This window comes from Fringilla coelebs (assembly GCF_963513975.1).
Source record: "Fringilla coelebs genome assembly, chromosome: 21".
Taxonomy (NCBI): domain Eukaryota; kingdom Metazoa; phylum Chordata; class Aves; order Passeriformes; family Fringillidae; genus Fringilla; species Fringilla coelebs.
The window spans coordinates 8,027,903-8,054,333 of NC_140047.1; the positions used below are offsets into that span (position 1 = coordinate 8,027,903).

The 26,431-nt window shown below is 51.1% G+C and overlaps 3 protein-coding genes across 10 annotated transcripts in view; 1 reads left to right on the top strand and 2 right to left on the bottom strand.

The window, feature by feature from the left end:
* Window positions 1-12: 12 nt before the first annotated feature.
* On the top strand, window positions 13-13,915 carry POMT1 (protein O-mannosyltransferase 1). The gene is made up of 21 exons (XM_084219565.1): window positions 13-402; window positions 824-947; window positions 1,533-1,676; window positions 2,334-2,440; window positions 3,045-3,095; window positions 3,443-3,589; window positions 4,548-4,659; window positions 5,138-5,203; window positions 5,324-5,417; window positions 5,858-6,013; window positions 6,560-6,690; window positions 6,904-6,999; window positions 8,333-8,425; window positions 9,402-9,498; window positions 9,585-9,677; window positions 10,182-10,302; window positions 10,552-10,649; window positions 11,156-11,269; window positions 11,751-11,877; window positions 11,960-12,137; window positions 12,379-13,915. The coding sequence occupies exons 3-21, from the start codon at window positions 1,555-1,557 to the stop codon at window positions 12,551-12,553; spliced, it is 2,178 nt and encodes a 725-aa protein (XP_084075691.1). The 5' UTR covers window positions 13-402; window positions 824-947; window positions 1,533-1,554; the 3' UTR covers window positions 12,554-13,915.
* A 187-nt stretch (window positions 13,916-14,102) lies between these two features.
* UCK1 (uridine-cytidine kinase 1) lies at window positions 14,103-18,975 on the bottom strand. 2 transcript variants are annotated; one of them, XR_014616665.1, is made up of 8 exons: window positions 18,871-18,975; window positions 18,508-18,667; window positions 17,640-17,736; window positions 17,410-17,552; window positions 17,236-17,330; window positions 16,088-16,136; window positions 15,517-15,781; window positions 14,103-15,318 (listed from the first exon to the last, which is right to left on the bottom strand). XR_014616665.1 is itself a non-coding variant. In XM_084219566.1 (7 exons), exons 1-7 carry the CDS (start codon window positions 18,955-18,957, stop codon window positions 15,594-15,596), a joined length of 819 nt encoding a protein of 272 aa, XP_084075692.1. In that variant the 5' UTR covers window positions 18,958-18,975; the 3' UTR covers window positions 14,103-15,593. The 2 variants fall into 2 exon arrangements, 1 of the variants encoding a protein (XP_084075692.1); XM_084219566.1 differs by having other exon boundaries at window positions 14,103-15,781.
* Window positions 18,976-22,307: 3,332 nt separating this feature from the next.
* Window positions 22,308-26,431, bottom strand: part of RAPGEF1 (Rap guanine nucleotide exchange factor 1) — an 84,407-nt gene continuing 80,283 nt past the window's right edge. For all 7 annotated transcript variants that reach the window (XM_084219481.1, XM_084219476.1, XM_084219479.1 and 4 more), the window contains one exon: window positions 22,308-25,959. In XM_084219481.1, the coding sequence (XP_084075607.1) occupies window positions 25,809-25,959 (151 nt within the window). In that variant the 3' untranslated portion in view covers window positions 22,308-25,808. The remainder of the gene's footprint in view (window positions 25,960-26,431) is intronic.

Genomic DNA, 26,431 nt, shown 5'->3' on the forward strand with positions numbered 1-26,431 from the left:
AAAACCCCCCCAAAAAAACCCCAAACACAACCCAGAAGCTCCAGCGGCCGGGTCGCTGGTTATGACCGGGATGCTGGCGGGTCCCTCACAGCCGCCATGTCTGGGAGGCCAGGCCCGGTCGCCACGCGCGGCGTTGCCATGGAAACACTTCCTGGTTCCGCCCCGTGCCGATGCGTGCGTCTGGCGTCACATCCGGTATCGCCAGGTAGGGGCGGGTTGAGCGCGGCGCGCGGAAAGGCCACGCCCCCCGGGGCGCGGGGCCGTGCGGGGCCGGGGGTCCCGGTCCTGATCTCGATCCCGGTTCTAGGGCGGATCCTGGTCACGATCCCCGCATGGCTCTCGATCCCAGTCCTCGTCCCGATCCTAGTGCTGGTCCCGGGCCTCTTCCCTGTCGCGATGCTGGTCCCGCTGGATACTCGCCTCCTTCACCCCCCGTAGAGCTGAGGGGGGTGGGCGAGGCCCTGGGGGGCCTGGGGTTGGTGCTCCGCTGCCCCTAAAAACACCCAAGGGAGGATGCAGGGCTGGATACGGGGTGGGTGGTGGGGCTCAGTGACCCTCTGAGGTGCCCCCCGAGAGCTTAAAGGGGGCACAGGGCGGGGTGGGGGATCCCGGCCCTGCTCCCCCCTCAGAAGGGGTGCAGAGGTTCTCAGGAGCCCCGAGGTGGTGCTGCACACCTGCCCTGGGCCCCGCTGTACCGCAGGGCCTCCACCAGGAGCTCCCGGGCTCGCAGGGCCTGCCAGGGGGTGACAGAGCCCCGGTGGGAGCACAGCTCTGCCAGGGGCTCCTGAGAACCTCTGCTCCACGCAGCGCTTGTGTTTTGTAGGCAGAGAGAAACCAGGCCAGTGGCACGGCCCTGCATGGTGGTGATGTGCTCACATGTTGCTTTGTTCTCCCCCGATCAAAGCCACGCAGATGGATTTGTTCTGGTAACTTTCCGTGGTGTTGAGGTGAGGAGGCACGGCACGGATTCTCTGCTATTTTCTGACCTAGCTTTTAGCACTTCTGCTAAAACAGGACCTGTACCTGTCTCCAGTAACCAGCTTTCTAATGCAGAGGGCGTTTGGGGGATTTGCCCTTCCCCACTCCCAGAGAAATACCTCAGTTTGTTAGGAAGTAACTTATTTGAGGTTTTTTTAAGCTACTTGGGCTCTAAATAGCTCAGTTAGTGAGGTCATCTGGTGCCTGAGCACATGGGTTGTCCATCAGTAGCATCAGAATTTGGCCTGTGAGGTTTGCTTTGCTCAAATCAGAATACAGGCTGGAGAATTAAGCTGCTGTGTTTCTGCAGAACCAGTGTAAGAATAAACAAGGTTTCTAGTTTACTACTGCAGGCAGAAGCAGGGCAGATGAAAAGTGTGTCAGTTCAGTAACTTTGTTTTTACTACTAGTCCTGTAGATAGAATAGAAACACAAAAACATGAAAAGCAAGAGAATTTTGGGAAATTAATTACCATGAGCTGCTTGTAGCAGAAATCAGGCTTGTTGCTTTCTGTGAGCCAAAGGGTGACTGCTGTTCCCTTCTGCTCTCAAAGGTTCAGACAAACCTCTGACAGGATGTTGGGATTTCTGAAGGAGCCAGTTGTGGTCACTGCAAAGATCAATGTGAGCCTTGTGGCCCTGACTGTGATGGGATTAATAAGTCGTCTCTGGGGGCTTTGCTATCCACGGGCTGTGGTGTGAGTAATGAGTTTCTTTTATTCCTGAATGACACAGACTTGTTTTTCAAACATTTGTGAGCAAGAATGCAGGAGCAGAAGAGCACAGCTTGACTGATGTCAGCCTCTGTAAATCATAGAATCACAAAATCCCAGACTGGTTTGGGTTGGAAGGGATCTTAAAGCTCATCTTATTCTGCCCCCTGCCACGGGTAGAGACACCTTCCATTATCCCAGGTGCTCCAGCCTGGCCTTGGGCACTTCCAGGGATCCAGGGGCAGCCACAGCTGCTCTGGGCACCCTGTGCCAGGGCCTGCCCACTCTCACAGGGAAGAATTCTTTCCTAAAATTCATCTCAACCCACTCTCTGTCAGAGTGAAGCCATTCCCCCTTGTCCTGCCATCCAGGCTCTTACAGTCTCAGCCCATATTTCCTTGTAGGCTCCCTTCAGGTACCACAAAGCCACAATAAGGCCACCCCTGTGGGCCTTCTCTTTCCCAGGCTGAACAATGCCAATACAGTGATAATCCTTCCCTAATAAAACGCCCTGAGGAGAAGGGGCAAAGCCTCAGTGCTTCCTTGCATTCTTCCTTGCCAACAAGCTGGTGTTTGCTTTCTGAGTATCCCTGCAGGATAATTGCCATTAGATGTGACATTTTTCTGCCTCTGGTGTTTCAGTTTCGATGAAGTTTATTATGGCCAATTTGTTTCACTCTACATGAAGAGGATCTTCTTTGTGGATGACAGTGGCCCACCCTTTGGCCACATGCTGCTGGCCTTGGGAGGTAGGGTCTCCTGGAACTGGGAAGTGCCTGTTGCTGGTTGCTGTGGAAAAGAGAGGTGCTGGTTCGAAATGAATCATTAAATCCACTGATGGGGGAAAAGCACAAGGCAGATGAGAGACTCTGATGTAGAGAGAATTGAGTTTTCTTTTATTTAGGATTGTTAGGGGGCTGTTGCACAAATAGAGGGGGGATGATGAAGCCATGTATCCGTCACCTCATTTTTATCCAGTCCTTTGGATAAAGATGAATTCTCTAATCCAATCCTTTGGATAAAGAGAAAAGTAAGATGAGAACTGCTAGTGCAAGAAATAGCCTCAGTTCCCTTCTGTAGCTGAGATATCACAACATCAAAGTGTCTGTATGGGTGGGAGGGATTAAATATACATCTGGCTCTGTCACTGAGGATCCCTTGTTCCCAGTTTATAGTCTTTGTGCCTCTGCACATTCTCAAGTATTGCTGCAGACAGAGCAGTATCAAAGAGGACCCTTTTGGGAAAGAGGGCCTTCATGCAAGGAAAAGCTGTGTGTTTGGGAAATGGTTCCCAATTTAGCACCAGGTCTTATATGTGCTTTGAGATTGGAAATTCTCTTCTTTATGTTGTAGGTTACTTAGGAGGATTTGATGGAAATTTCCTATGGAATAGGATTGGAGCTGGTAAGAGTTGTTTTTAACTGTCTCATTCTGTAGAGAAAATAAGCAGAATTTCAGCAACTGACAGGTTCCTTTTGCCTGTCTAGTGGAAATAACACTTTTCCAATATCTTCACTTCTCATTTTAAACAAGTCTTCTGCAGGTCTCTAGCACAAGTTAAAAGCACTATGAATTCATAGCACAGGCTTTCTAAATCAGCTAAACAGTTTAAGCTGATTAATACAAGATGGACAAATCAGTGCAAGTAGGAGTTAGATTCCTCTAGCAATGAAGAAGTTCTGTGTTGGTCTGTCCTCTCTGGTGTTAAGTCTCCAGAGTGGTGGATCAGTGTTTCCTGTGTTCTGTTTCAGAATACAGCATGAATGTTCCTGTGTGGTCCCTGCGGCTCCTGCCAGCCCTGGCTGGTGCTCTCTGTGTGCCTTTAGCCTACCAGATTTTGGCTGAACTGCACTTCTCCCACTGTGCTGCACTTGGAGCTGCTCTTCTGATTCTCTTGGGTAAGATTGTTCAGCTGAGCCCTATTCTTCATACATTGGGAGAAGAGTCCCTTTTCCCCTTAGGAAAGTTTAGGGTGGAGTAGCATCTCCCCAGAAAACATCAACAACAGATCAGCCCTGGCCTGTGCCAGTCTGTGCTGAGCCTCCCTGGTCTTCTCCATCCTCACAGCTCTGCAGCAGGCTGCCCTTCTGTGCTTTATACAAGTTCTTTTCATTATTAACCAAAGTAGGCAGCCTTAGAAGCCTCACAGGAAACCACATTTCTTGTATTCAAGGAGGCCTGTACTCCCTTCTGCTGAGGTTTACAGGGTTTACAACATACTGGCTTTTAACAGCAGGACAACTCAACTGCAGTCAGAGCTCATCAAATTTCTTCAAGTCCAAACTGCAGCAAACCAGCCTGTGTCCTTAGCACTGTGATTTGACACTGTTCTGGTGTGTACAACCCAGCTGGTTTTGTTTTCTCTGAGGGGCTGCTGGCAGCTGCCTGAAAAGGAAAGAGCCTCTCAGCTGCTTTTTAGCTGCCTGATAAGAGAAACCTCTCCTGGCTACCAGCTTCTCTGATTCTGGCTCATTGCAGCTCCCTTTCCTGCAGATCTGCTGTGGTGCTCATTGCTTGCTGTGCTTGCTGCCTGGACTCTTTGCTTGGAGAAGCACCTCTCTGGATCTCCCAGGACTGATTTTCTTTGCCTTTGTAGGAAGTGCAGCAGCTTTATCTGCCTCCTGATAGACTTCACTGCTTGCCCACCTCTTTATCTTGGAAACAGTTATGTCCATGTAATTTTCTCCTGCTGGAGGGTTTTTGTCCCTCTGAACCCAGCACTTGCCCGTTACAGCCAGTAGGAGCTGTCTGTCCCTAAAAGGGAAGGTCCTGTTAGATAACAGTGTGGTTGTCTGAGGTAGCACTTGCCTATAGACAAGTTTCTCTAATTTTGTGTCTTTCTCTCTTTTCCACCAGAAAACTCTCTGATCACTCAATCAAGGTTTATGCTTCTGGAATCAATACTGATTTTTTTTATCCTGCTTGCAGTTTTGTCCTACCTGAAATTCTACAATTTGCAAAAGCACAGGTAAAGCTGGATTGTCTCCTACCCTTTTGGATCTTCTCATGGTGACTTTATTTTTTTTTTCTTCACAGACTGTGTTTTTCTATGCCTCTTAACCATTCTGAAACTCACTTCACCTGTCTGTAAAATCCAATGCTTCACCCTCTCATATGGCTGCCCCAGAATTTTTCTCCTGAGCAGTGTTAAAGACTGCTTTTACTGTTAGCAGGGTTGTCTTTTTTAATTTTAAAATAGAAATAAAATCTCTTGGAAGCATTTCTTTGCCCACCCAGATTTTTTACTGGAAGGTTTTCTTCTGTGCACAGAAACACTGATGATAACAGGTCACTTAATTCTCCTTTGGAACTGTTTACAGACACTGAATTGAGAGATATTTGTCTCTTTTGTTCTGTGATCCTTGCAGCAGATGAAATAATCCTTAGCAAAATAAAATTATATTTAAATTGAGCCTAGCAAGTGATTTCATACATTTATCTTTAAGTGCCTTCTCTGGAAGCTGGTGGTTTTGGCTCCTGCTGACTGGAGTAGCCTGTTCTTGTGCAGTTGGGTAAGTGATGGTGTCTTACCTGGACTTTAATGCCTACTGTTCAAGAGAATGTTAGAATACTTGTATTAGTTAATTGTGTAGTTTTTAACCATGTTTGTTTTTTATGCACTTTATTCTCAGAGTGAAATATATGGGCCTGTTTACCTATATGCTGCTCTTGGCCACTGCAGGACTCCACTTCTGGCACATGATAGGAGACCAGAACTTGTCAAATGTACGTAGCACAGCATGCAAAATATATTATTTGATATATTATATCACTTTTCATTGCAGGAGCCTTTCAAGCCCACAGATAACAGTGCAGTCTGTAGCTGGCTTTTGTCTAAAATTCCTTGTCTGGAAACCCTCCTGTCATAGAACAGTTCCCAGCTCAGTTGCTGGGGAAGATGGAATTAAGTTTAACAAAAATATGTGTGTGTGACTGTCTTTTCTGCTGTTATCCATGTCTTGGTGATGTGTGACTCAGAACATGCACTTGTTTCACACACTCCTGCCAGCTCCACTTCAAATCCTTGCTGGAAGTTACCCAGTTGTCCACAAAGTTACAGCTGAATGAGAGCAGTGGGGAAAACTTAGAGAAGACAAACAAATAAAGCTAAGTGGAATTTTTAATATCTAGAGCATGAAACCAGTGAGCTTTCTCCGTTCTTCCAGGTTTCCTTGCTGTGCCATTTTCTAGCCCGGGCTCTGGCCCTCATCATCATCCCCATGGGGCTGTACCTCTCCTTCTTCTACGTTCACTTGGCTTTGCTGTATCGCTCTGGGCCTCACGACCAGATCATGACAAGTGCTTTCCAAGCCAGCTTGGAGGTAAAGGAAAATGTGGTCTTGGAACTGATTTATTAGAGACAAGAGAGGGAAATGTTCACTATTAGGTGGTGTTTAATCCTGTTCCTTTATTCCTGCATATTTTATCTCTTATGTCATTTGACTGTAAGGTAAAGCAATAATGACTGAAATCCTAATAACAGATGAAAACCTTTTCCCAATGAAGCAGGAGCAATATATTCACTGTTCTGCTGAAGGTTTATTCCTTCCTACAGGAAACTCTACAGAACTAGATATGGTATTACTAGAACTCTCACATGGTGACATGGTATACTATAGGAGTGCTTAGCCTGTCTTTTAGAACATGGCTTTAGGGATATTTCCTGAGACCCTGTGATATTTTAGTTTTTTAGGTGTTGGTACTGTCTATTGAGTATGGTGTTGCAAGACGTGATTTTGGTAGATAAAACCAAATGAGAAGGCACTGTGTGAAGATATTGCTGTGTTGAAGTGGCATGTGACTCAATAAAATTTAAACAGCCTTTTGGTTTTTCTTCTTGGTACTTACCCTGTCCTTGCCCTTCTCAGGGTGGGCTGGCTCGAATCACTCAGGGTCAGCCCTTGGAGGTGGCCTACGGCTCCCAGATCACCCTGCGGAACGTGCTGGGCAAGCCCATGCAGTGCTGGCTCCACTCTCACACCAACACTTACCCCATCAGGTGAGGAATCTGCCTGGGTCTCTTGGGGAGGGTCAGCTCTGCTGCTTCACCTGCCAGTCCAACTCTAGCAGTTTGGGTCCTGGCAGTGTTTTCATTAATCCTTCAGAGTCGCTGTGCAGAGTCAGTGATGGGGTGCTGGTTTGTACTGCTGGCACTGGTAAGCACAGAGATGTGCCTTTACACCTCTCTGGGGTTTTGTTACTTCCTGTGCAGGTATGAGAATGGCCGAGGGAGTTCCCATCAGCAGCAGGTGACCTGCTATCCCTTCAAGGATGTGAACAACTGGTGGATTGTCAAAGATCCTGGAATGTGAGTATGCAAGAGATTTAAATTCAACCTCTGTGCTTTCAAAACCCAACAACCAAGGCTTGGATTGGATTGGACATAACTCTTCTCTGCTTATGGGTGCAGAAACCTGGTGTGATCTGAGCAAGTGATTTCAGCTCTTTGCACAATCCTTCTCAATGTGGTAAAAGCATTACCCAGGACTCTAAAATCCTGTCTGAACTGTTCCTCCCAGAATGTGGGCTGTGTTGTGCACAAGTGGAACTTGAAAGACTCACAGGACCAGTGGAGATTCTTCAGGTGTTTTGCATGAAAAGGAAGCTCTGCTTGTTGAAGTGTGAGCCTTGGTGTTAGAGTGTCTTGAGTTTTATCAAACTTGAATAAGTCTCAGAAAAGAGTAGAAAACATTTTTGAAAAATGAGTAGTTCTTTGTATTAGAATGTGGAATGAGCTGTAAAATCTGCCACATAGGGAAGGATTCCAAGTGGTGCTTGTACCTGGGGCCTGGTTTGTGCTGAAGTGTTTTGCCATTGTCACTGTCAGTGCAGAGCAGGACTCTCTGTCCTTGTTTTGCCAGTAAAAGCCTTTGAGTGACATAATTCCATACTGATCAAAAAGTTGCTTTGTAGGTTTCTTATGTTGTTCTGAGAATTATATAAAGAGTCCCATCAGAAGGACTATGTGCCATTAGAAATCATATGCACATTGGGAAAGTTTGTCCATAGTGCATACTTTAAAACAGGGACTCTAACAGAACCACAGACCCCAAATATATTCTTAAAATTCTTCAAACTCAGAAGACTCCTATGAGCATTGGAGGATGTGAAGTTCTTCTATGGAACAGTAAAATACAGGCAGCAGTTCAGTGAATTGCAGTTCCCCTTTGCCATGGCCCTGTCCAGAAGCCAGGTGAGAGTTTATATGGTGTAAAAGCCATTGATCTCTCCTATAATTCTGCCAAAGTGACACCAGCTGTAGTGCAGCACCCATCAGACTCAGTGAAGCACTCGGTGTTTCACACAAGCCACCAAACAGCTGTGTGACAGTAATAACCTTAATTCACTCCTGACTGACCTGGATTCAGACCACTGACCTAATGCCTGGAGTGTCAGTATCCCATTACTGATCCTCTGACTCATTCTGCCCTTAACTCACCTTTGCCTTGATGAGCTTTGCTTCCATTCTGGTACAACCTATATATTGCTTTAATTTCTCATTTTCTTGCCTAAATGTCTGTCCCAGCCTGCAGCTTCTTGACCTAACAACTTGGTCATGACAAGGTTGTTGTCTATATAAAGATGCATATAATTTAACCATTTCCAATTTAACCATTTGCTCTCGGGTGTCCCTTCCCCAGGCAGCAGCTGGTGGTGAGTAACCCCCCACGGCCCGTCAGGCACGGGCACATTGTGCAGCTGGTCCATGGCATCACAACTCGCTACCTCAACACGTAAGTCCTTTCCTCCTGCTCTGCTCTGCCAAGTCTGCTGGCTCATTCTGCTGGGTTGGCTCTCAGGATAACCACTTAGTGACCTTGCATTCAGATATGCCATAAACTGCTTGTTATTTGTGGATTTTTACACCAGTGAGCCTTGGAGGGACCTCATAGTTCCATATAACATCCCTTTCACCCAGAGGAAGGATGCTGTATGCTTATTTATATTTTCTGATTGACTTGGCAGTGGGATTTGATCCTAATCACAAACTTCTTAATGGTTGCTTACTGCTTCTGTTCTTCCCTACTAGTGGCCTTTAGAGGATTTCACAGTTGTTCACATTTCATGGTAGTTCTGCAGATTCCTAAATACAGAGTCCCTTCTGTCAGTCTTTGTCCTCACCCTTTCATTGCCCCCACTCTGGACAGGTGCAGGTATTCAGTATTTTGCGTGACTTAACCCACATCCAACTCCACTGACTTTGATGGCCTGCTCCTACCTGAAGGATGAGTTAGGAGGATGTGCTGGAGAATCTGGTGTGCTGTGGCTGATTGCCAGAGATTCTTTCCTGTTTTGAAAGCCTGCAGTATGAAGTTGCCTCCTGATTGCTTCCCAAAGGGCATCTGTGTGTACTTGAATATCACTCAGATTAGGAAGGGGGTTGTTCTGAGCTTGGGTTTTTGCTATGTCCCTTCCAAATCTAATTTGTTCATTTTTGGAAACCCCAGTGAACAGTGTCTCTGTTTGTCACAATCAGTGCTTGTTCTTCAGCCTGGCATCGCAGGCATCTGCATTGGCTTCCTCTGAGCCTGTTCCTGGCAGCTCTTGGTTGTGGGGAATGCTCTCTCTCAGAGTAAACAGTGCTATTCCAATAAATGAGTTACTTTTTGCTTTATTACAGAATCCAGTCTAAGCCAATTCCATATGGGTTTGCTTTTTATATGCATTTGGGAAATGGTGGTAGAGGATCTTCCTTTTTTTGTCTTCTAGGCATGATGTTGCTGCCCCTCTTAGCCCCCACTCCCAAGAAGTTTCCTGCTATATTGATTACAACATCTCCATGCCAGCACAGAACCTGTGGAGAGTGGTGAGTGGTCAGAGGGAGGAGATGATCATGCTCCAGCAGAAACAGCTGAGACAACAACATGTATCAAAATCATCTTTCTGTTGTAGGAAATTGTAAATCGTGAGTCTGACACGGATGTGTGGAAGACAATTCTGTCAGAAGTGAGGTTTGTTCATGTGAACACCTCTGCAGTGCTAAAGGCAAGTGGATTATGTTTATTTGCTTGTAGCTTTTGCTTCATGCAGTTCTTGTAATGTCAAAAACTCTGCTGCAAAATAGCTACACCACTATAATGAATAACCAAGTAAGTAAATTAAAGGAAACAATTGTTCAGTGTGACAAAAGAGCATGTTTTGGGTTGGCACACTGGTACTCCATCCCTTTCAGTATCAAAGCTGTCCTGCTTCTCAAGAGGCTGTGACCACTCTACACAACTGGGGCTTACAAACTGATGCTGAGTCCATGTGCCTGTGGGAGCAGCTGGAATACTTAAGGATCTTTTTCTTCACAAAGTTTGCCAGAATCACTGATTTTATGGCTGTAGCATTTATTGAGACAGTTTTGTGTGGTGATTCTTCACACATTTTCTGGCAGTCCCTTGCTGTCATCCAGTGCTCAGGCAGAGCCTGGGAACTTCTTCCATCCTGAAGTTCAGATTGGTAGAACTTTCAGTTTACAAGTTCACAGTTGTCTTTCTCTCTTAGCTCAGTGGAGCATCTCTGCCTGAGTGGGGATACCGGCAGCTGGAGGTGGTTGGAGAAAAGCTGTCCAAAGGCTACCACCAGAGCATGGTGTGGAATGTGGAAGAGCACAGATATGGGAAAAGTATGTCTCAGCCATGTTCCTGAAGCAGGTTTCACTTCATGGTGGTGGGAAGGTGGTACTGTGTGTGTGTTCAGTGTGTTCATTCTACCATGGTGTCAGAATCCTTACAAAGTCCCTTCAGGTGCTGTTGCAGTTCAGTGATGTATTGGAGAAGGGCTCCTGGGAGAGTGAGGAGCCTGTGTGCTCCCTCCCCTTTCTAGCTTTCTGCCTGTTATGTGGTTATTTCTGAGCTCTGCTGTTTTTTTCCAGGCCAAGAGCAAAAAGAGAGGGAAGTGGAACTCCACTCTCCCACACAGATGGACATCAGTAAAAATCTCAGCTTCATGGCAAAGTTTACAGAATTGCAGGTGAGTGTCTTGTTATTCCCTTCATTTTTCCTTCTGCTGCAGAGCAGGAACCTGAGCATTTCTGCAGACTCTGAGCCTGAGAATTCATTGTTTAATCCTTGCTGATAGTTTGGCTTCCTCACTGTAAAAAAATGTTTCTGAATGCACTTATAAGGGCATTAAAGACCTGGGCTGTCCAGTAATGAATACCCAAGTGATTGTGTAACAAAAAAGGGGGAGGAAAATTGGTTGGGCACCCAGAAGCTGCCTGAAACTGAACTGTAATGTGTGGTACATGCTGTGAGTGGTGTTGATGCCCCTTACTGTCTAGAAATTTATTAAGGAAAGTACATTATTTAATAACAAAATTTAAAAATTGTATTGATCTTTATCCATATGAGATATGTAAAATATTTCTCCACTCCCAGCTTAGGAACTTAACATCTTACATCTGGAGCTGTTCACCCATGCCTGATATTCCACTTGTTCCAATGCTGAAAGCATTCTGCTTACCTTTTTTTTCCTAGTGGAAAATACTCACATTAAAAAACGAAGACACAGAACATAAGTACAGCTCCTCTGCCCTGGACTGGATCACAATGGACACCAATATTGCCTACTGGCTCCACCCCACCTCGGGGGTAAGTACAAGAGGCAGAAGTAGCTGTTAAGCTTTTGAGAAAGCAGAACAGCTCAGATGTGAGCCCCAGGAGCAGGAGTCAGAGCAGGGCTGCAGCTTCCAGCCAAGGACTTCTCCTGTATTAATATATTTTCCATGAGGGGTGAGGTATTTGTTTTAGCATGAGATACAGGTTTGACTGTAATTGCTTTTAATTAAATCATGTTTGCTTGTGGGTTTTTTTAAAGGTAAATTGCAGTTTAATAGTTTCCATTATTGATTTCATTTAGAAGATGAGTTCATCTCCAATAGCATCCTTTAAATGCCTTCCATTACACGAGAGTCCTAAAGCAGCAAAGTTTGTCAACCACCTTTGTTCCAGGTTACTAGGCAGGCTCATTCTGGAGCTTAATTTAGGAAGTTTGTGTAGGTAATATTTAAACTTACCTAGAAGAACCACAGCATGTTCCTGCTTCTAGCTTAGACCATCATCTGTCCTGCAGGCCCAGATCCACCTCCTTGGGAATGTTGCCACCTGGGCTTCAGCTAATGCTGCTGCTCTGCTCTACCTGTGTCTGTCCCTGTGGTACTTGCTGCGGCGAAGGAGGAAGATCTACGACATCCCTGAAGGTCTGGCTGCACTCTGTGTGTGTGTCCAGCTGGAGGCTGGTGCCTTGCCCTGCTCTCAGATGCCATCTCCTGTCTCCTGCAGATGCCTGGCAGCTCTGGATGTCAGCAGGAGGCATTTGTGGTGGAGGCTGGGCTGTGAATTACCTACCCTTCTTCCTGATGGAGAAAACACTTTTCCTGTACCACTACCTGCCTGCTGTCACATTCCAGATCCTCCTGATTCCTGTGGTACTGCAGCATCTCAGCGATCATCTCTGCAGGTATTTGGCTTCAGCAGAATAGTTCTCTTGAACAGGAGGACTGGCACAGCTCTTTCTCCAGGGCTCTCTCCTGGGCAAGCTACTGCAGGGAAAGCAGTGGTTTTTCCAGCAGTGGTTTTTCCAGCAGTGGCCAGACTCTGTCATTTGCCTTTAGGGAAGCCAGGCCAGGCACAGATCTTTTGGATTAAGTGTTTGGCCAGCCTTGATGTAACTTGAGTGCTCTTTCCCTCTCTGATCCCAGATCTGTGCTGCTCAAGAGCATGTTCAGTGCCCTGGTTGTAGCCTGGTTCTCCTGGGTGTACTTTGTGTACTGCACCTTCAGCCCCGTGACCTACGGGCAGCCCGCGCTGGCCCTCGCGGAGCTCAGGGCCCTGCGCTGGAAGGACACCTGGAACATCCTGATCAGAAAGCAGTGACCACTCCAGCCTGGCTACAGCAAGGGAAACATCTCTTGTGCAAAGCCAAGAATTTATTGTTAGTATCATGGAAATCTTAACAGTCGCTTCAGGTATTTTGTATTAGTCCAGATCTAATGATTACAGGAGAAGAAAATAAAGGAATGCTGTTACAGAAAAGGTCTCAACAGTAATACAGCTGTTAAGAGCACAGTTCCCAGTTTCTGCCCTTGTTACATTCACCCCTCACTGTCCCTCAGCGTGTGAAGGTTGCTGACTTCAGACAGTAGCACCCCAGCTCCTTTGCTGGGAAGAGCTGCAACAATTTCTTCTCTTTCCTGGAAATACTGTGGTGGTTTCTTCCTACTGGCACTACATTGCACTTAGGGCTATTTCATGTCTTTCCTAGCAGTGTGGTCTGCAATCCCATTATATGCTTACTATAAATGGACTCTTTCCAACACATCAGATACTTTTTTCTGTTTTCTTTGTTATGCCTGAAACCCAGGTTTTCCCTCTCTAAAGCTTGCTCATCTTTAACAATCAGTATCTGGCCCTGCAGCCTTACAGCATCATTCCATGACTCCATTCCTCAACAATGCATTATTTGCCCCCAACTTCCAATGCTCTGCTATCATTTCTATTTATGTAAACACAGCATTAAGCTACATTCATAAATAGTTCGTTCTGCATAGAATAATGACTTGTTACTATTATCTATTTATAATCATCTGACATAAGCATCAGTTTTAAGAAGATAAGCAAAAGAAAAAGACATTAAAAATTGCTGTTACAGCTAAAGAAGGCTTCAGGCAAGCCAAGAATTGAGCCAAAGCCAGAATAATCCTTTGGCCATGTGGCACTGATGTGAAGCCTGAGGCCTGTTACCAGCAGTGGCAGTATTGCCATTACACCTCAGATCCCATGGGAAAAGGAACTCTGGGCAGGGTAGGACAGATCCTGCTGACAAGGGAACCTGCTCCAGCTTGTGCACATGGGTTCAGGGTGAAAACACTGAAACCCAGCCCGTGGCCTGGCCTGCACCAGCAGAGAATTCACAGAGAAGAAGAGAAAGGTGAAGCACTGGGGACTCAGTGGGGTATTTGTAATGCCTCTGCCCAGGTGTCTGAGCAGGGCTGTAGTACCTGGGCCACATTCCATTGCTGTATCTCCACGTGGCTGCAGCAGCAGGTCCTGCAGGGCAGCACAAAGCTGCCAGAGCAGCATTCCCACACCCCAGGGGCTGTGCAGTTCCTCACTGCTCTAAAAAATTCTAATCAAGGCTCCCCCACCCCCCATTCCTGAGGAAGGTATGATCCAACACCACAGTCATTCAAAGCAGGTTTTAGTGACTATTTTGCTCCTACTGGAATCAGCCCTGAGAGCTAATGCTTCAGTGCAGTAGCTCATACTCTAAGTCTGTCACCCTGAGCTAGACAGCAGCCAGCAGCAGTCAGGAAATGTTCTGCCTTCTGGGCACTGCAGGAGAACCACTGAACTATCACTGAGACACCAACTCTTCACCCCTTTCCAAGGCTGAGAAGACTACAGGGATGGAAGTACAGACTGCCTTTCTTAAGGCAGTTTGGGGGTTTTTTCTCTAAATTTTCAGCCAAAACAGACCCAAAGGTAACAATTCTGAGTTAAGGGGAGAAAGAACTGTTGAATATAAGAGCCCCTCCAGCAGTGTTCCTTTCTGTGCCTTTTTGCTAGCATAGTGAATGTACCAGAATTGCCTTTTATAAAAATGGTCATTTCTGATCACTGTTCATTTATTTATTAGCCAAAGTAACACACATCCACAACCAACAACAAACCCTGCTTTTAGAAAATTACCAAATATGAAAAAGTTCCTCTTAGTAACATTTCCCTCCCCCCCTCATTCTCAAAATTACACCTTAAGTCCAGACTCAAGAACAGTATCACAAGGACATTTTCAAAGGTCCAACCAGCACTTCATTGCAGTTTTTTCCAAACAGACTCTTCATGCTGCTGCAGTATCACTTATCTGGGGTAAACTACAGAAACTGGGATATCACTGTTTGTACTTCTTGTCTGCTCTTTTTAGAAAGCCAGACATTCTTGAGTTGAAGCTGCTGGAGTGCAAGGCAAGTGCTCTGACCCTGTCTGAGGGTGTCCAGGCAGCTGCCAGTGCCAGCAGGAGGGAGGTCCTGCAATTCCCAGTTTTCCCCCTTGCTGACCTCACCAGCCATCTCTGGAAGTGGACGGATTCTGCCCAGCAGAATTTGCAACCAGCAGTACAGAAATGCACTTAAAGACACTAATACTGACAAGGTCAGGGTTCTGTTTCCATGAGCAACTCAATCCAGTTGGAGCTCACACATTCAATAACTGTGGTAAAGCACACTGGGTACAAAAAATAACCAAACAGTGTAGCAAGATTCAGGAGCTTGGAAAGGAATAAATTAGGAATCACTAGAACCTCTAAACTTCTTGGGCCTGTCCCCTGGTGAACTGCAAGTTCCCATTTCTCCCAGTCAGTCTCTGTCTCACCCCTATCTCAAGGGAGAGGTGCCTCTACAGGCTGGAAGGAGGCTGGCCAGCAGCAGAGCATGGCCACAACTCAAGGTGCCAACAAGGTGGAGAAAAAGAGTAAGAGCCTGTTAAAATTAACAGCATGTGAGCTAGTCTTGGATAGAGAGAAAAACACCCAAGAGGCAGATGATTTTCCTGCTACAGATGACCATCATCAGGGAAATGGGGTATCTTGCTAGTCACCTGATAGTGCTTAATTTTCAGGGGAATCTTCAGCATTAGATCTCATTCTGAAAATTAAAAAAAAAGGCAAGTAACACTGCCTTTAACCAGTTCACCAAGTAACAACTCCAGACATCTCAGAGAGAACAAGGAGGGGTTTGGAGGGAAGCAGGATGGAAGGCCAAGCCCTTCCTCTCCCCTCTGTGAGAAGATTCCCACCAGGATCCCCTCCACCGCTAGGACGATTTAAGGGGCACTTCACCAACCATTCTGTGGAAGTCCTTTCCCAAAGTTGTCTTCAGTGTTGGTGTGGACCAGAGGCAAATCCTGGGGCCGTGCCGGGCTAGTGCGGGCGGCTGCTGGACTCGAGGTGGGAGCGCTTGCCGGCCGCCAGCACAGCGGCGCTCTCCGCCTGCTCCGGGAACGGCCGCTTGTACGTCCGGCCGTGCCCGTTCAGCGCCCCCCGCTGCCACTTGCAGATGTCCCCGTTCAGGATGTCCTGAATGTGCTGCACGATGAGGTTGATGGCAACTGCAGAGAGGAACGGGGAATAGAGGACATGAAGGCTCTCCTGGCTGAGTTATCTAGAAAATGTGGAGCATCCAGCCTTGCTCAAGTTTTAATGAGCCCTTAAATGAAACTCTGCCTGCTGTCTGCACTGAGGGCAGACCTCAACAGGTCACTTTTCCAGCCCTCCACAGGCTGAGCAGCTCCCTCCCCTCCAGCAAAAACCCCTTCCTCAGGAGCAGGCACTCCAGGTAGCAGGGTGCCTCCTGCTCTCTTCCCAACCCCAAAGGTGTCTCCCCAGGGAAATGAGGGAACCCAACTCCCTTTTACCCATGTTGTCAACTCCTCGGGGGATGATCACATCTGCATACTTCTTTGTCTGCAAAACAGAAACAGTGGTGGAGGAGGCTGTTAATGGGAAAAGTCAGCTTCATTCCAGGAAGAAGCAACCAAAGGCCAGAACACTGGGCAAAGATGGAAGGGCCTGGTGCTCCAGGGTTGTAAGTTAAAGCTCTCTCTCATGCTAACAACCTAAATAAATTCCAATATCACATTGGCAAATGTGCACTGGATTTAAGCTCAGGGATTCTTCTTACTGTCCCTTTGCAGAGAATTACCAGGTAGAAACAGCAGGTCAGGTGTGGAGTCCTTTGCTTTTACCCATTTGAGCTGCCTTCAAACACTGCCCATGTCAGGCAAGGTTTGTTTGCCAAGAGCTGGTTTTAATCAGCATTTCGCAAGCCATTGCTAAATCTCTGCTGAGAGCCAAGGTATCCAATGTGCATGTGAAATTCCTGCCTGCCTCTGATAACATTTTATTGATCTTTACCACCACAGCACTCCTGCTTTTTCTTCCTCCCCACAGCTGAAAAAAGCTGGCAAATTCAGCATTTCTAATGAGTAGTTTTAGAATCCCAGAATTCCTTTGATCTAGGGCAAGAGGTGCCTGAGTTAGCTTTTTCCAATTTATTTAATCCACACACTGGATTTTGTTCTCATAGGGTTTTTTACAAATTAATTTGATTATTTGAGTACCTAAATTGGCCTCACACTACATGGTGTAGTCAGCAGAGCTAGAATGATCTGCCCCAGGTTTTCACCAGTGTTCCCTCTAAGAAAGGCTGCTGGAAACCAAGCTTTTCTTTCTTCCTACAAGACTTAAGAATAAACTGAGAGTGGGAGTCCTTCATTCAGAGAGACCCATAATTAAATAGCCCCAGCAGCCAGCAGTGAGAAAACATGCTTCAGGCATTTCTATGGTGCTTTGCCAGCAGAAGGGACCATTTCAGCTCCTTAACAACCAGCTTGAAATGGTTGAAAACATGAGGCTGAGAGGAGAACGTGGGATTTGTGAAATACAAATACCAAAAGTCACCACTGCTGCCCCTACAGCAGCTAATTCCCAAACCACCCTGCTCCTCTAGCCCTCCCCAAAAAAAAGAAGACCCCACAAATGAAATAAGCGAGAGGCTTTGTACCGGTAAGCAGAACTCCTCAAAGGCAGGCTTGACAAACGTGGTGTACTGGGTGAGGATCTGCTCCAGGTCCCTCCCACGCTTCATATCTCGCAGAACTGGGAAGGGGAGATAAAAGGCCTGGCTGTTGTCCCGTGGTGGGGACGGATAAGGAGCAGGGGCACGGCGGGGCTTTACCTCTGCGGGACAGCCGGACGTCAGAGTCCGTGTCCACAAAGAGCCGCAGGTGGAACATGTCCCGAATGTCCTGGCTGTAGAAAACCAGGATCCCCTCAAAGAGCACGACGTCAGCGGGATACACCACCGTCGTCTCTGCCAGCCTGCCAGGAGGGAACACCCAGAGCTGTTCAACAGGCCGCTGTCCCCAGGCTGGGACACCCCCACACAGCCTCAAAAGCAGAGCCTACCGAGAATGTGTCACGAAGTCGTACGTTGGTACCTCAACCGTTTTGCCCTCAACAATGTTCTTCAGGGTTGAATGCATCAGTTCGTTATCAAAGGCATCTGCGAGAGGAAAGTTCAAAGAGAAGGACTTTCAGATGCTGTTGTATCAAATGATCTGCTCACATTTTTCCCAACCCAAAGGAAAAACCCTCTGCCCAGTACTTCACCAGGAAAAAAGGAACTTGGAGCCTATTCTTTCCTACTACTAGCAACACAGCACTCTCTGCCCAAGTGACAATGGCTGTGTTTGGTTTCAGAGATAAGAAGAGACTGTTTGCTGTTCACAAGCAACTACAACACAATGAAAATAAGAGCTCAAAGGTGAAGCCGGTCATTTTATAATTTTATCAACCCGCTTAGTAATTGTGTAATTTTGTGCAACTTTGTTCATCTATCGGTCAAAAGCCAATTGGAAAACCCCAGGCATCTTTCATGGTTTCCATTACCCACCCAACAGGCACCAGACTTCAGCCAAGGGCAGCTCCCTGTCCTGCCTACAATCCACAGCACTCCCCCGGGCAAGGGGAGCAGCTGTTTGTGCGGACAAGAAGTAACAGGAAAGGATCTGGGGAATGATGCGGTTCATTAAGGAGCCTCTCAAGAGCAGGGAGTGGAGCAGGCAGCAGGCTGGGATGCTCAGCGCCTCTGCACGGCTCCAGAAGGGCCGTCAGTAACAAGGGGCACAAGGGAAGGGCATATGGATGTTCTGGTGGGGAAAGCACATTTCTGTTCTCCAACACTTCCCATTTCCTACAGGGGCTCCCCGTGAGACCCAGCTGCGCTCCGAGCACGGACCGAACCGTGCTGGGGCCGGGCCGGCGGGCGGCTCACCCGGGTGGTCGAAGTTGTACTGTCCCTTGAGGGCCTTGGCCTGCTGCTCGGCCGTCAGCACCTTGTAGAAGCTGTCCTGGCTGAGGATCAGCACCTTGCGCTGCCGCTGCTCCACCTCGTTCTGCCCCAGCAGCTCCATGATCTTCTCGCACACTGTGGACTGAGCGGGACGGGGGCTCAGGCGGGGCGGGGGGACCCCGACCGTTCCCGGGCCCGGCCCCCAGCCCGCCCTCTGCCCCCGGCCGGGGCGCAGCCCGGAGCCGCCGCCGGCGATGCCCCTGCGGGCGCCGCGCAGGTCCCGCGCCGCGCGGGCTACCGGGGGCGGGGGCGAGCCCCAGCACGGCCCCGGCACGGCGGGCTCACCTTGCCGCTGGCGGTGCCGCCGCTGACGCCGATGAGGAAGGGCTTGGGGTGCGGCCGCTCCGCGTCCGGGCCGCCGGCGGACGCCATGGCGGGATGGACGGCGGGGGGCGGGGCCGGAGATGGAGCGGGGCGGGGGCGGGGCCAGGCAGAGGGCGTGGTGACGAGGGGGCGTGGCCACGTGCGCTGAGCGCGGCCGGCCTCAGCCGCGGGGCCGGAGCGGCGGCACGGACAGACGGACAGGTCTGTCCTGTTACAGACAACGCTGTCCTACCCAGAGACCTGTATGAGCGTGTGTGTGAGTGCGCGCCTGTCCTTGGCTGTGTGTTTGACACCTGCTCCGTGTGTTTCACACCTGTTCTGGGTGTGTTTTACACCTGTACCCATGTGTTTGACACCTGTTCCCGAGGGCAGGGTGTGCAGAGCGCGGTACACAGGAACTGTGAAGAAACACCTCAAGGTCCAACACAGAGACACCAGGACACATAAACACACATATGGGTGAGACACGTGCACACAGTGCGTACACACATCCTGTGCACGGGGCGCGGTAGAGATATCCACACACATATGTTAAATAATAATAGCTGTAGCTACAATATATAGAATTCTATATACATTTTGCGTATGACTACAAAGCCGGAACACACACCACATTCTACATGTAAATACAATATTCTAAAATAAAACCATATCATATGTTTAAACACGAACGAATTGTTGTGAAGCTCTTTGACTGCCCTGCGCCCAGCCCCGGCTCCATGGACCGGACGGACCCGGACCCGGACCCGCTGGCCACCCCTTTTTGCCTCCCCGGGTCCCGGCCCTGCGCACCCAGAGCCCCCCGGTGCTGCGGGCCGGGGCGGCCGCGCCCGCAGGGCCTGGGCAAACAGCGGGTCAATGATTAACCGGCCCGGCTGCGCTCCCGCCGCCCGCGCGGGGCCACGCGGGGCTCGGGGGCCGCGGCGGGGCCGGACCGGGCCGGGCCCCGAGCGGCGGCAGTTGGGACCCCGCGGGCACCGGCGTGAGTGGGGCCGGGGATGGGGCACCGGGGGGGAACAGGAGGGCGGCCCCATGGCACCCCGAACCGGGGGTGACCGCTGGGGTGGCTGTGCCGGGAGTGTCCCGTCCCATCAGAGCCTCCCTGTCCCTGCAGGCCTCTCCGCGCATGGACGGCGAGCCGCCAGCCGGGCCCCAGGCCCGCGGCCCCGCCGCGCGGGGAGCGGAGCCGGGGGACGGCAGCGGGGCGGCCGGGGCTCCCACGGCTTCCACCGGGGCGGCCGGGGCTCCCGCCGGGGCTCCCACCGGGGCTGCCGAGGCTCCCACCGGGGCGGCCGCGGCTCCCACCGGGGCGGCCGCGGCTCCCACCGGGGCGGCCGGGGGGCTGCCCACCCCCGGCACCCGCAGCGACGCCCCCGCGGCCGCCGGGGTCTGGCCCGTGGCCGTGCCAGTGGTCACCAGCTCAGCCTTCGAGGGAGCCCCTCCACCCTACTCGCCCCCGGACCCCAAGAGCTTCCACCTCCTCTACCCGCCGTTCCCAGCCGCCTATTCCCAGCAAGGGCCCTACATTTACCCGTCGGGGCCGGGACCGCGACCCTTCCCAGGCCCGGGCTTCCCCCCCGGGCCGCTGCCCTACAGCGCGGTACGTATCCCCCACCCCAATGTGCTCCTGCCCCGCTCTGCAGCGGGGCTCACCCCTTATCTCCCTGCCGGGTTTGTGGGGTTCCCGCGGTGCCCTGAGCTCTAACCTCCCCCGTGCCGCAGTACCACCCGCAGCCGGGCACGGGGCACTCACCCGCCGGCCGCAGGCACCAGCGGCCCAAGGACTACACGGTGGAGTCGGTGCTGGTGACCCTCTTCTGCTGCCTGATCACCGGGGTCATGGCCCTCGTCTACTCCCACGAGGTAAGCAAGAACTCACCTGGCAGCCTCGAAGCCCCTCCCGGTGCTGCGGGTCTCTTCTAAGCGCTCCCTTTCTCCTCCTGCCCCAGACCCGGGCTGCGCTCGCCCGTGGGGACATGGCCCAGGCGTACCTGGCATCCAAAAAAGCGCAGTCACTCGTCCTCATCAGCCTCCTCTTCGGGTTGTTCGCCTCCATCAGCTGGATCGTCTACGTCCTGGTGTCCCTGTACCTGTGACAAGGACCCCGAGCCAACACCAGGGTGCCAAGAGCTGCTTGTGGCTCGCCGGCTGTGGGGGGGTGTGTGGGGCACGGGCAGGTGAAGTTGCCACAGCCTTGCGTGGAAACGGGTGACAATGAAGAGTTTTCGGGGCTGCGGGGCAGCCTCCGTCCTTCCCGGCGGGGCGAGGAGCTGCCCTGCAGCCTTCAGGCATCTGCCCAGCCCAGGGCAGGAGGAGCCCAGAGCAGGGAGATGCTGCATCCTGCTGGATCCAGCTCTGGGCAGGGAGCTGTGTTGGATCCATGGGCGGGATCAGGCTCTGCTGCAGGATGCTGAATTCCAATGCTCTGGGCTCTCCCTTGGAGCTGCTGATGGGACTCAGGTGCGGAGGGAGCTTCTCATAGGATTGGGGTTGGAGATGGAGCAGAAGTAACAGGTGTGTGGGAAGCCCTCACTGGTCATGGATAGTGTGAGAAGATACAAACTCATGTATGCAGTTCTACAGTAATTCTGCACACACACCCCCCACCACGCAACACCCCTCCTGTATTGCCACCTCTTGCTGCTTCCACACTGAAATAAAATACAGCTGTAGCCAAACCTTCTGTTTTCTCTGCACACCAAGGGCCTACATCTCCCCTTTTGCCCACCACAAAATTCAGGCCAAGTTCTGCAACAGCTGAAATCAGGCTTTTCCCAAGAGCAGGTGGGCACCAGGGAAGGGGAATCTCCTCGTGGCCCTGGCCTGGGTGTGCCACTGGCCAGGCTGCTTGGGGGGACCCTGAGCTGTGGGCAGACCCCTGCTGCTGTGCTGGTTCCATGGGATGCAGCCCCACATTCCAGCCCTGGCGCAGGGGGCACGTGCTCAGTCAGTGTCTGGGCACTCTCCTTCTGAGCTGGCCCGTGACAATTATTTCCAGAGGAATTTTGAACCCTGTCCAGGACTGAAATAGCTCCATGGAGCAGCTCGGCCGCTGCAGGGGTTATTTATAGCCCTTGGCTGCGGGCACATGGCCATGCACGGGCTGGGCACACGCCGGGGGCTGGGCAGCCAAAACCCTGACACGGGGACACCAGAGCCCAGAGGAGGAGACAGGAGAAGATCTCCCCTCCTAACTGCATGGCTTGTACTGGGGCAAAGCCATCTTGGCAAAGGGAAGAAATTTATAGTGAAAAATCAGAGGGGAAAAGAGGCACGGGCAGAGGAAAAGCACGAGGCACATGAGAAAACACGAGGCCACACCAGCGCCAGAGGCGGATTCGATTGTCACTTTAATCCACAGACTGTGCATGCACTGTAAACAGGATCATCAGGCAGGCTCGTTACTGGTGTTTTATTTGTCTTTAATATAAAAGTTACAGGTCTGAAATGTTTGCAGGAAGATGCCACCATGGGGGTTAGTGGTAAATCTATAATACAACGGAACTGCTTGGGGGGAGAGGCCTGGGGCAGGGGGCTGGTGACTGGGGGCATCGCTTCTCCCCACTCCCTGCCCTGTGTGGAGAGGGCACTCAGACTCTTCCCTCTCCCCAAAAAGAGGTGATGGCCTTGAGGATGCCGCCTGCAAGATGGGAACACACTCATGGCCAGTCTTGCACAAGGATGTTCTGGGTTTCTGCTCCCCAGAGACTGCTCCTGGAGAAGGGGGGGGTCCTCTGGTCAGCAAACCTGAAGCTGCTCCAGGCAAGGGGACCCTCCTCTAGGGTCCCTCCATGGGACATGAGCCAGGAGCGGTGGCTCGGACACTGCTCACTGGGGATGACAGCAGAGGAGGGGGTGAGAGGGGAGGAAAGCTGGGGGGCACTCAGCCCTCCCATCCCCATGCCATGGGCTGAGCCTCTGGCTCTGGGAGCTTGGCAGAGAGCAGAGACCAAGACCTCCTTTGGTGCTAACTGGGCTGATGGGCTCAAGTGCAGGGAAGAACCTGGAAATGGCTCCTGCTGGTTGGTGATCACAGAATTTGCTGACTTGAAAGGGACCCATCAGGGTCACCAAGTCCAACGCCTAGCCCTGCACAGGACAACCCAAAAATCCCATCACATGAGAGCACTATCCAAATGCTTCTTGATCTCAGGTCTGGTGCTGTGCCCCACCACCCTCTGGGGGAAGAACTTTTTCCTGATTTCCAACCTAAAGCTCCCTGCCACAGCTGCAGCCGTTCCCTCAGGTCCTGTCACTGCTCACAGGTGAAGAGATCTGCACCTGCCTCTCTGCCAGCCATTGTGAGGCTCCTGAAGACCACAATGTCTGCCCTCAGTCTCCTCCAGGCTGAACAAACCAAGTGCCCTCAGCTGCTCCTCACGAGGCCCCTCCAGACCCTTCCCCATCCTTGTGGCCTCCTTTGGACACTCTCTAATAGCTTAGCATCTTCTTTTACAAAGTGCCCAAATTTAGTGTTGTCAGCAAAGTTCCTTAGTATCCTTTGCGGTCCTGTGTCCAGGTTGTCAGTGAAGATGCTGAAGAGCACAGGGCCAGGGGTGGAGCCCTGTGGAACCCCAGTCACTGCCAGTTTTGGGGTGTCCTGTATGCCCAAGCCGTGAGCCACTTGCTCATTCCTCAGGTAACACGGTCACTCAGCTGGATGAGGACAAGCTGGCCCCTCCTGTCCCTCTGAGCCCCCAGGGCTGTGATTCCCGAGCCACCAGCACACGCAGCCCTCCCAGGACAGCCTGGCCACTGCACCCAAGGGCTGCTCAGAGCCACCAGGGTGAAGCCCACACCACATCCTGGGTGTATTCATCACCCTTTTCACCATGCTGGGCTTTTACAAGATCTTATTTACAAAGGAAACATGGATATTACTTCCTGGGAAGCCTCTGGGGATTGCAAAGCCTTGGCTGGACAGAACACACAGCTCCAATGCCCTCAGTGCCATGAAAATAAACCACTTTTGAAGTGTTCTGGCTTAGACTCCGTGGTTCAGCATGAAAAAATTCCTGCCCCTCCTGTTCTGGGGCTGCACAGAACTGTGCTGGATGCCACACTCCCCTCTCCCAGATGCCCTCGGGGCAGGAGGTCTCTCTGTGCTTGGCCGCTGTGTGAGCCTTGTGCCTGAGTCTTCAGGAAAATAACCAAGCAGGGTAAAACCCCGGGCTGTCACTCCTTCCTGAGAGTCAGGCAGAGCTGGCCAAGGCTCTGCAATCTGTCTGGAGAAGGAAAGGAGTGCAGCTCTTATTCACCCAGAACAAACAGAGGCTTTAGCAGGCACAGAGCTGCTACTGAGAAATAAGTTAAGGATGCTCTGTGAAACTCCATGTCTGTGTTCCTTGGGAGCTGCTGCCCTAAAGGTGCAGGATTTTGTCAGAACCCTGTAAAAACCTGGGACCACATGACAGGGAGCTGAGGAGGGTCTGGCAAGGCTGCTGAAACCTGCAGGGCACACTCACACCCATGATCCAAGTGCAAACCACTGGAGCAGGACAGAGAGGAGGGATGTGAGATGGCCTGGCTGGGGCTATGCTGGGTGGACACAGAGGGGAGACAGAAGGGCTGAATAAGGCACGCTGAACAGATTGGGGTTAACACTGTGAGTGTGGGAAATGACACCCCTGCCTTGCCCTTCCATGCTGGGCTGTCCCTGCCCTGCTGGCACCAGCACGGCAGGACTGGGGACAGGGACTTGCTGGGGGATCCTGCCAAAGCAGAGCTCTCAAAGCACAGCACTGAGGGCCCCAACCGGGACCCCCAGAGAAAAACATTTGGCAACAGAGAGAGGAGAGAGGAGTGGGTGGGAGGACAGGGTGGCTCAGCTGGGCACAGGGCTCCTTCCTGGCTCCCACTTCCAACCCAGAACTGGCTCCTTCAGGAGGCTCCTGCCCCTGCTCTGCAGCCAGCGCCCACCTGGCTGCCCCGAGCCTCCTTCACCCAGCACTCAGAACAACATTGTCACTGGTTGTGGATTTTATACAGACTGGTTTGCACTTGTCTTTTTTTTTTTCCTATAAACTCATCGGTATTCAGACATGCATCAAAAATCCCCAGGGGGTTCTAAACACTAGGTATGTACAGTCTGTATCCTACAGCATTTCCTGTGCAAAAGCTAAGTACCGTCGCTAAGAGACACGGGGGCACAGGCAGGTGACCCCCAGTACCTGGGCAGTCCGTGTTTCCAGGTTCAGAGGGATTTTCTGTTGCTTAAATAACGAGATCTGAGAGGAGGAGGGGGGTGTGATGACTGGAGATGGCGGGTCCCTGCCCACATTTTCAGTGCTTCTTCCGTATCTACGACCGGTGCCTTCCTCCCGTGAAGAAGGCTCCAGAGATCTGGGGTGAGCCAAGACCCCTGTAAACACAAGCAGCTCTCTGGAAGCAGAGCTCCTCTGGCAGGCAGCAGGAGACACTTCCATCCTCACGAACATGTTGGGAAGGTGGCATTGCAGGGGAGACTCCAACCCTTGGCTTCCACGGCCGCTGCTGCCCAACGCCGCTCTGGAGATGAGTCAGTGGGTGCTGAGCTCCTGCTGCCCCTGCTCCGGATGGAAACAAGAGCCAGGGAACACCTGAATGCAACAGGCCAGCAAACCAGCAACACGCTGGCGTGGGACACTCCTTCCTTCCACACAGCTCTGTCCCCGGGGCTAAAGCTGGTTCATGGCACAGAGGGGTGGGAGGAGGAGGAGGGCGAGTGCAGCGAGCACCGGCCGATCTCTGCCCTCGGCGGCTGCGCCGGCGCCTCCGCGCCCGGCATTGCCACCCCCAGGGATGGCTGCCAGCTGGGAGGGAGGGTGTGTCATCCAGTGACAGGTACAAACATTGAACTCCAGTCTCATAGCTGCCCTCGGCGCCTCTGCGGAGCAATTCTCCTCGCACAACCCCTCCTCCTAGGTTTTCTCTTCCCGATCTGTTTTCCGCCTCGTGATGTTGCGCGGTTTGATTTTCAGGGACAGTTCCCACAGGGCCTCCTCAGCCAGGTGGTCGCTGAAGTCGTTGAAGAATGACACTATGTCATCGTTCCTTTTGATGTCGTAATGTCTGGAAAACCACAGAGGAGCTGCAGTTACACAAGGGCTACCTTGGGCCCTCTCCTGCCTTTGGGCCACCCCCGTCCCTGTCCTGCTCTGAGGACACCCAGCACTGTGTGTGGGCTGTGCCCTGTACTCATGGCAGCGAGTACACCACAAAGGGGAAAACCTGCTGCTGAATTGAGGGGAAAAAGGCACTTATCACACAGAAATCAGCAGTTAGATCTGCTGCCTCTGCTGCAAGACAGCACTGAAAAAAACCCTGAATATCCCAGAGAACATAGGAACCAGCAACAGCAAAACCTGAAGGCAAAACTTATCTGGGTCTCAAAACTAGTATCAGAAAAATGCCCTTACAATGTTTATCTAACCTAGAGAGGGAAGGAGACTGATTAGAACCCTGTTGTTCCCAGCTCTCCTTCCAACTCCCTTCCCCTTTAGACTCCCTTCCCCTGCACAGCCCCTGGCCCAGCCCCCACCGT